This window comes from Alosa alosa, chromosome 2, assembly GCF_017589495.1.
Source record: "Alosa alosa isolate M-15738 ecotype Scorff River chromosome 2, AALO_Geno_1.1, whole genome shotgun sequence".
NCBI classification, from domain to species: domain Eukaryota; kingdom Metazoa; phylum Chordata; class Actinopteri; order Clupeiformes; family Clupeidae; genus Alosa; species Alosa alosa.
Genome location: NC_063190.1, coordinates 32,018,172 through 32,027,665, shown reverse-complemented (window position 1 = coordinate 32,027,665; position 9,494 = coordinate 32,018,172). Strand labels below are relative to the sequence as shown.

The 9,494-nt window shown below is 40.6% G+C and overlaps 2 protein-coding genes across 2 annotated transcripts; both read left to right on the top strand.

Moving 5' to 3' along the window:
* The first annotated feature begins 236 nt into the window (after nt 1-236).
* LOC125285282 (odorant receptor 131-2-like) lies at nt 237-1,202 on the top strand. The gene has a single exon (XM_048229671.1). It carries the CDS (start codon nt 237-239, stop codon nt 1,200-1,202), a length of 966 nt encoding a protein of 321 aa, XP_048085628.1.
* A 4,095-nt stretch (nt 1,203-5,297) lies between these two features.
* Nucleotides 5,298-6,200, top strand: LOC125285278 (odorant receptor 131-2-like). Its single transcript, XM_048229656.1, has one exon. The coding sequence runs from the start codon at nt 5,298-5,300 to the stop codon at nt 6,198-6,200; it is 903 nt and encodes a 300-aa protein (XP_048085613.1).
* Nucleotides 6,201-9,494: the final 3,294 nt, after the last annotated feature.

The following is a 9,494-nucleotide window of genomic DNA, read 5'->3' as shown; positions in this document are numbered from 1 at the left end:
AGCACGATTGCTTATTGTGTTCTTTTGTATATTGTCACTACACGCTCTGCATGTGAACTGTAATGTGATCTCACATCAGAAATCTCAAGTTCCTGCATTTCACAGAAGGGTATATCTGTGTGTAAGAGTGAGGGACTCTTTTGCTCTGTTCTCTCTGTTCTTAAGCTTGTATGTTTTTAGTCTCTAAGCTCGGTTAGCTCTATTGTGTTTCTGTTGTGTTTGTGTTTTCTAATGTCATGGCCCTGAATAACTCAGGGAAGGAGGTTCTGATCGCTCATCAGCAGATGTTCCAGGTGCAACTGACCGCTGAGGGACCGCTGACCAAACTGGTGGTGGCTATCTTCATGTCCAGTCTCTTCATCTACATCAACACGGTCATGTTCATGACACTGTTGAGCAAGCCTGTGTTCAGAGAAACCCCTCGCTACGTCCTCTTTGCCCACATGCTCTGTAACGACTCCATCCAGCTGCTCTTCTCCTCTCTGATGTACATCATTTCCTTGTGTTATGTCCAGCTGGCTAAAGCCGTGTGCTCCATTCTAATACTGGTCACGGCCTCAACCTCACGAAATGCGCCCATAAATCTGGCCGTGATGTCACTGGAGCGCTACGTGGCTATTTGCTTTCCCCTGCGTCACAGTGAGATTGCCACCAAGACGAGAACCGGCCTGGTTATCTCGGTCATTTGGTTCTTCGGGGCAGTAAACCCGGTCGTAGACATTCTCTATACCTCAGCCACTGACCCCACATTCTTCAGCGAGCACATGTTCTGCACAAGGGAGAGAATATTCATTGCACCATGGCAACGGGAACTGTTTGAGGGCCTCAACGCCTTCTATTTTGTTGCCGTGACGCTGATCATTGTCTTCACCTACATCAGTGTGATGCTTGCGGCTCGTTCTGTCTCCAGTGATAAAGAGTCGGCTAAGAGAGCACACAAGACGCTCCTGTTGCACCTCATCCAGCTGGGCCTGTGCCTGAACACGCTGGTGTTCGGCAGCATAGAGAGAGCCCTGGCTATGACCAGCAGCAGTCGCCTGTTCATGGACCTGCGCTACGTGAACTTTCTCTTTGTTCTCATTCTGCCTCGGTGCCTGAGCCCCCTGATCTACGGCCTGAGAGACGACACTGTCAGGCCCCTATTTCTGTTCTATTTACAGTGTGGCACACGTAAAGTCAAGCCTAATGTCAATATACAGTGACTAGCATACATACATACTGTACATACATACATACATACATACACACACATGGGTTTATTCTGGAAAATGTATAGTGCGGTCTACTTAACATGAATACTTTTGAGAGTATATACAATTGACTGCTGGGGAAACAGACATACTGTAATTAGATGTGTGCTTGCTGTGGTGGCCTAGATGAGCAACAGTAAACAGGTTACACAAGAGTAAGAGTTGTACTTTTTTTTTCAACAGTATAATGGTCAGTTGTACTTTTCAGCCACCACTTCTGTGCTTTTTCTATTATTCACATTTTTTATTGTCTCTCTTTTTAGATGAATATGCTGTCTTCATAGATCAAAAGTATTATCATAGAACGGCCCTCTAACCTCTGAAAGCACAGAAAAATAAAATCAACCAAACTGATCAGATATTGTTTTCACTGTGCATTGTAAACTGTCATAAATTGCTGTGTGTAATGATTTTTCTATTGCATATATTTTATATGACACTTCAAATTAAAGAGTTTGGTTCCAAAATGCTCCATTGGTTCCAAATCTCCATTTTTGAAAACATCAATAAGTAATTTACCTGTGTATTTTTGAAAACATGAATAAGTCATGTTAAGTTGTTATTTGCCTGTGTATATTTGTGTCAATGAAATTGCAGTTGTGTTTTGGACTGAGTAAAGACAAATAACAATAATTAAATTACAGTTCCACTAAATAACAATAACTCAATAACAGTTCCACTCAAATATTTATAGTATAAACATTTCCCTGTCAACACAACTAATTAACAGTTGATTGCCTTTGATCAACATAGGCACATGACCCCATTCATAAAGACCTGTGTAATACTGTACATCCCATCCTAATTAATAATAATAAAAAAAAGTTTGACTGGACCTAACTGTTGTATTAACAAGCACATTGTAATTGTTGTATTACTTACTAAAGCATTTATCAGTAATACAGATAAAATAGGGGGAATGCGAATAATTCCGTTGCAGGTCAACTGAGGGTGACTTTATATGGCAATACCACCAGTATCCACTAGAAGGCAACATAAGACAAAATATTTTTTTTAGTTTACAGTCTGAATGGCCAGCTATAGCACATCTAGTAGTTCATTGTGACTGTCTTCAATAGAATTAATCTGGCTCCACAACAATGTGATCACCAACAGATAACCTGTCATCTATCAGTTTTTGGAGAGACTTAGTTAATGTTTTACCATTGAGAAAATACAATTAAGTAAAAGTGTTCACTTATTACAGTAATCAGTTCCAGTGTTCATTACAGAACAGTTTTATTTTAGCATCGGATGCAGTGACACAATGGATCGGTTTTTGAAACTAAAAAGTGATGTAGGAGACAGCCTGGCTTTAAGCTCCAAAGTGAGGAGCTTATTTTGTAGTCCTTAACAGATCATTTGTATTTAATGTAAATAAATATATCAGTTTCCTGTCACAAAAGCCTTTTGAAGAGGGAAATAAAGAGAGAAATGTAATCAAATGAACACTGTAGGCTAAACTCCCCACTCCCACAATAATCGTTATGAGCAAAAAATGAGTTTTTGGTGTGCAGGGGAAATTATCAGCATTTCTTTTATGTCCTTCTGGTGCACTGACAAAACTACGGTCACACATTTTTGAGTTTTGCAGAATTTTGCAGTTTTGAGTAAGACCAGAATATATTTTTGCTGTCCCAGGGCTCCCTTGAAAAATATATTTAAGATCTCAATGGAACTCACCTGGTAAAATAAAGGATAACTGAAATAAACTAAAATATATATATATATTCATGCATTTACAACTGAATAGCATATAGACCCTTTCAACAAGGTAAACAAAAACAATGCTTGACCGTTCTATTTGGGCCCCAATCTACTTCCTCTGCATTAAAGGTCCAGTATGTAGGAAATAATGGAAAATAAACTGTAACCATTCCAAAAATTATCACCATATGTTGTCAGAGAGTAAGGAAACACGATGAATTGAAGTAATGGCTTATTTGACAACATTAACTCTAAACCCGTAAAACCCATGAAAAAAATGAGTTACGGGCGGAATCTCTTGGAATTTTCGTTTATGTTTTGAAGCGATTAATTCTAGAATAGCGTATAATAATGGGCTAGCGCATCCTCCTATTTGGGTTGCCAAATTAGCAAAGGCCACCTGTCAACAGCTGTCAGTTGTAGTCATGAACGCCTACGAGAGGCAGGCAAATTTCCAAAATTAAAACAAGAAACACATTAAGTGGACATCGGAGGAGCTTCCTGAGATGGTGGCGTCTTCATCAAACGAAAGAATATCAAGTCTGGCCAGAGCTGGCCATATTTCTCCACAACAGGTAGCCTAGGCTAAACTTCATCTGCATCGCTAACTTCAGCTAAATATGTTACGTTGGTTAGAGAGGTATTTTTTGTTTTCACTGTTTCCGTAATGTGTAGCTGGGTCATGGTTGGAGAAACGTTAAAGCAGCTGCAGGTCAACGAACGTTAGCTAAGCCTTCATTACATCTGGCAACCCAGAAGAGGCTCGCGTCTGGTAGTCTTGAGAACGTTCACCAGTGTTTTGATTTTGGCCTACAGAATGTTTGGTAACAATCCTAGAAAATCGCACCTTTAAGATAGCATATGGAATGTTAAAAAGGAAGCCTTGTGGGGCCAACTATGATGCTGATAATGGAACTCTCTTGAAAGGGTCCATAGCATAGCGTTTGGGGGCAACGTCGTTTACAAACGCAAGTTCAGGAAGAGTGTGACAAAATTTGCCATGTCTCCTTCAATCTGCCAGGTAACTTATTTGCAGTCCATCTGCCGAAGCTGCAGCATCAGCTATAAGTAAAAGTATATTAGTGAAAGTGATGGTTTCTGAGGGGAAAAAAACACTCTGAGGGCCCACAGCAGTGTCAGAAACACCGGCAACACACCCAATTTGGCACTTTGCTCTAGAAATGAACATAATGCACTATGTACAGTACCATGCCTATTTAACATAATGTGGAACATTTTCCATGAGACATGAATCATTTGTAAAAAAATATTATATGTATTATTTACCTACAGGTCAGTGACAAGGTTGGGGCAGTGGCACCATGGGTCACACCACAGGAAGCAGCAGCCACAGCTAACCAGGTTACAAATGGAGGAGCAGAGGTCTACACAAGAGGAGTTTCAAATTCATCAGCATGGAAAGGAAGCACCTTCAGAACTTGATTTAACTGAAGTGCAATGAACATGCCGACAATGCCAATAAATAAAAAGGTTCCAGCCAAACACGTGAGTGGCATGTCAAGTCAGCAAACCCAGCCAAAAGAACACTGATGAATCATATAAGGTGACAGAACTGATCAGCCTTCATATAACATCGGAGGGCAAGGCTTACCTCTACCCACAGAACAGTCTTTGGGCTACGTTTACACTGCTTACACGACATTAATGCAAACTTACTATTATGATTATTATTGCTATTATTATTATTATTTTGTCAGTATCCAATTTTACAGATGGTCTGTCAGATGAATGACAATGATGCTGTTCATGCTTAAGTATGATCGAAAATTATTAGAGGTTATTGGTTGTTTGTAAACAGTACAATTTGTATTGTTTTTACTCATGTGGACAGATGGGAACAGGTAAGAACCATCCCCATTGCAGGAAGCAGTGACATCACATAGGTGACAGTGCTGGGATGTTTCCCACCCTTACATAATGCTGCTTATAAAATTAGTTGGCCACACATAAACTCAGTAGGATGACACTGCTCAACAGATAGCTAGCTTAGGAAAAGCTGTGACATTAAACCTTATTTGATATCATACATATTTACCTCACTGTTTAACTGCTACCAACTGCTTTACAGAGGTTTGTGTCTATTCTTGTACACACTTTTATATGTGACTCTTGGCACTTATGTTATAATTATTGATGTTTTCCCTTCATGAAGGCTGGATTCAAACTTTCCTAACTCATTTTGTAAATTGATCAATGTTGTATGCAAATTAGCTTCTTGTATGTTGTGTATATGCTGTATTTGTTTGTATATAGATGATGGCAAGCAATAATCAAACCAGTGAAGGCACTTTACTCTTTTTTCAGCAATCTTTTGAAGGTATGAATGAGGAGAGGCTTATTCAAATTGTTGTGGCCATTCTCATGTCCCTGCTTTTCACCTGCATCAACAGCATCATGTTTCACACTCTCATGAGTAAGCCTGTGTTTAGAGAGCTGCCTCGCTATATCCTCTTTGCCCACATGCTCTGTAATGACACCGTTCAGTTGGTTTTGTCCCCAATGTTTTTTCTGTTGGTTTTATATTGGCAGAGGATCCCTAAGACTGTTTGTTCAATTTTGATTTTCTTTGCAGCAACCACGTTAAATATTGCTCCTTTAAACCTCGGTGTGATGTCTCTCGAGCGCTATGTGGCCATTTGTTTCCCTTTACATCACAGTGAGATGGCCACACAGAGAATGACGGGTATATCAATTCTCATTATCTGGCTCCTAGGTAGCATAAATGCCGTGATAGATATTTTATATGCACTGATAGTGGATCCATCATCTTTTAAAGGTACTATGTTCTGTGCTCGAGAAATGTTTATTTTTTCACAGTGGCAAAAGGATCTGTATCAAGGGCTCAGTGGGTTTTTCTTTGTGGCAGCAACAAGCATTATATTATTCACATATGTCAGTGTTATACTTGCAGCTCGATCTGCCTCAGCGGATAAAGAGTCTGCTAAGAAAGCTTGGAGAACAGTCCTACTGCACTTTGGCCAGTTAGTGCTGTGTCTCAACAGCCTGTTGTTTGGAACCTTTGAGAGATCCCTTATAATGATGGCCAGTGATCGTCGTATGTTCATAAATCTCCGTGTTGTGAACTTTCTATTTGTTCTCATTCTGCCTCGGTGCCTGAGCCCCCTGATCTACGGCCTGAGAGACGATCTTGTTCGGCCCTTATTCCTCTACTATGTCAGGTGTGGAACCCAAAAGGTCAAGCCCTCTGTAACTGCACACTGAAAGAGTTGGGCTGGATTAGACTACATTCTTCAGTCAGCAGCTGGAGCTGTAACAACTTAAAGAGCATGTGATGAAGTCGACATGAAGTAACTGAATTGAAATAAAACTTGTAACATGTTTGTAGCATATTTCAACAAAAAATATGTTGTTAAGTTATTATTCTGGCTTGCCTGTTGAATGGCATGCTGGAACCACATTATAATTAAAACCATTCATTAAATGCTTGCAAAACAAATTAAGACTACATCAGTTTCATCAATTCATGAAATCCTGAAACAATAAAGTATGGTACTGATCTATACCTATTCCTGTGGAAGTGTGAGTAAAAAGTACATTTATGTAACAGAGTTAATTTTAAATGCAAACATTAATATCTTCAATAATTCACTATGTTAGAGTGTTCCTTTACTAGTGGATTACTGACACTATTAGTGAATTACTCACTTTCATATCCAAGCAAAATTGGTGTCTTGGCAAATAAAATCTGTAACTGAAATATTCCCAAGAAAATCAACAATGCATCAAATTAGTGATCAAATTCAACTGGACCCTCATGAATTGTAATTGACCCATTATTGGGAAGATGCTCCCTCCTTGGGGGACAGAACAGAAGACATGGGATTGTGGTTGTACAATGACATCTGATCCTAACCTTCCTCTGACCCAGCCCAGAAACCATCGGCCTCTTGTGAGCTTATTTCTGTCTCGTAACAAATACCATTGTTACAAGCCCACATCCCTGGCTCATGGGCCCGGGATTCCGAGCATAAAACTGTTTTTATCTTCCCGTCTGATACTGGCTACAGCATGTTTATCATGATTATAACCTTCACTGACTGTGCTGTATGTGGTCACGCCACGGACAAAAACATTGATTTATGTGGATAATACGATTACAACTAACAAGTGAAGAAACATTAGATTTTAGCCCTCTGTAACTTGTCTCTACATATGTGTTTTGACTTTATGCGTTCTTTAGTATATTATGTATCTGGTAGACATATGAATAAAGCCTAACTGAACTGATATCCATCAGCTGCCTGCCTGCAGCCTACTTCCAAAACTCCAAAGCTGCTCGCTGTCAGATTTGGTTCCGATGGAACAAGTTCAGTGTATCAACACTCAATAACAGTTTATGTGATGTGTTAATCAATTAAATTCCAAACAATTTCACAACAACTAGTTCTGGAGTAGGCCATTCAACTAGCCTAACTAACTGCTTACGACTAGACTCAGGCTGCGCAGTTGGCACCCGCTTCCTTATTTGGGTTTTGGGTTGCCAGGTTTTAGCCTATGACAAAACGGTTAAAATTGAAACTAAGTGATCGTGTATGTGTAGGGTGTATTTCATACACAATCTGGCAACCTGAATGGATCAATGATTTTAAAATGAAGTTTGATGGCCATGCAAATTACGGGAGTTTTCCGGGAGAAATAACAAAACAGGAGGGTGCTGGGAGATGACCTTGAAATACGGGAGAACCCGGGAAAAACGGGAGTGTTGACAGGTATGATGAGGTGGGAAAAAGAAAAGATGGAGGGAATTGAATCCGGTCCCTCTGACCACCAGTGTGGCCACTTATACCACAGCTGCCCCGCTTGCCGTCATTATATTGGAATCGTGTGCTCTAGTGTGTATGTGTTCCTAATGTGCAAACTGTTGTGCTCTGTGTGTTTGTGCATGTCATGGATAATTCAAGAGTAGATAATTAATTGTGTGTGTGTGTGTATCACTGGCTACTGAGACACAATTCACACTATTGACTCCACAGGTCACACATCGAATTTAGACCTGCATGGCATATTTTGTTCAGCGCACTGTGAACACTGTCTCCATGTTGTGCCTGTTGAAGGATGGATCCTTATTAGTGAGGAAAAAAAACTGGGCCTCATGTACTAAGACTTGCGTGGATTTCCTACTGAAAACTTTGCACACACTCAAAGCTGGAAAGCAGGATTTCACACACATTCTCTTTGTACATCGCAATCAACTTGAAATAAAGCGCTCGCACGAGCCCAACACTCACTATATATATATATATATATATATATATATATATATATATATTAATCACAGACAGCCCAGCTTTCAGTGGCACCCACTCCATGCCACTCTAATCAACTCCACAGACTGAGTCGGACCCTCCTTTCCAGCCAGGCGTCTCCAGTGGTCCCCAATGTATTTCTTCTGCTGTGGTTCCACCCGACGGGTCGGGTACTGACGCGCACTGTGTTGGAGTCACAGGAGGAAATTGTCAGAGGCATTGCTGACATTAACACACACCTTACAAATATCACTGATGCACTCACTGTCAATCATTTAAAGGAGAATTCCGGTGTGATATTGACCTAAAGTGTATTGTAACATGATACCGAGTGTGAACGTATGTCTCATAGCCCATCTCGGCTTGTCCCCTGCACTCCAAAATCTGGCGCTAGTTAGCTGATGCTACCAACAGCTTTTTCAATAGTGGTGCTTCAGCATCGGGCTAGCCATGCAAATAAATCACTGTTTTACACCCATTTACGAGGCTCAATGTATCTCCACACTTCATTGGTAGACTTCGAGGGCCCTGACATTTAAAACCAGACATTGAGAACTTTGAAAAGCACTGGTAGTTTACTTACAAGACGATTTATACAGACAGTATCTTCCGCGAAGTTTAGCGCTTTTGCAGCCATCTTGAATTTAGTCTAAGTCGAAAGATTTAAGAATGAACAGCTATGATAAGGGATCAGATTCCAAAAATAATTCAGTGGAAATGCATGGATTCCAGTTGCTGCTGGAAGAACAAACTTATCGTGACACTTTAGGTCAATATCACACCGGAATTCTCCTTTAAAGAATTAGTTACAAATGAATGTGGTCTCTGTTTACTTTCTTACATTCTGGCCATGAACTGCAGTCAGGTTTGAATGGCATCTTGATTGGGCTGCACATTGGGTTCACCACCTCGCGCAGTGGCACATGGAGCGCAGCATTGTGCAGGACTCCACATGCTAGTACAATGCGGCACACCTTCTCAGGGCGATACAGCAGCATACCTTCGCTGCGGTCAAGGGAGCGCCACTGGCTTTTCAGCTGCCCTATAGCTTTTTCCACAACTGACCGTGTGAATGGAGATCGTTGTACCTCTGCTCTCGGTCAGTCTGTGGGTTGGTCGGGGGGTGGGACATCATTATTTAAATAGAAGACATCATTATTTAAATTTAAATAATGATGTCTTCTATTTACTTAAGCAAATTCTCCGTCAGATGGCGCTTTATAGCAATGTGTGTGCAGTCGGTCGCTCC

Bases quoted from the DNA above. Each gene is read 5' to 3' on its own strand.
- LOC125285282 (XM_048229671.1), top strand. From the start codon at position 237: ATGGCCCTGAATAACTCAGGGAAGGAGGTTCTGATCGCTCATCAGCAG.
- LOC125285278 (XM_048229656.1), top strand. From the start codon at position 5,298: ATGAATGAGGAGAGGCTTATTCAAATTGTTGTGGCCATTCTCATGTCC.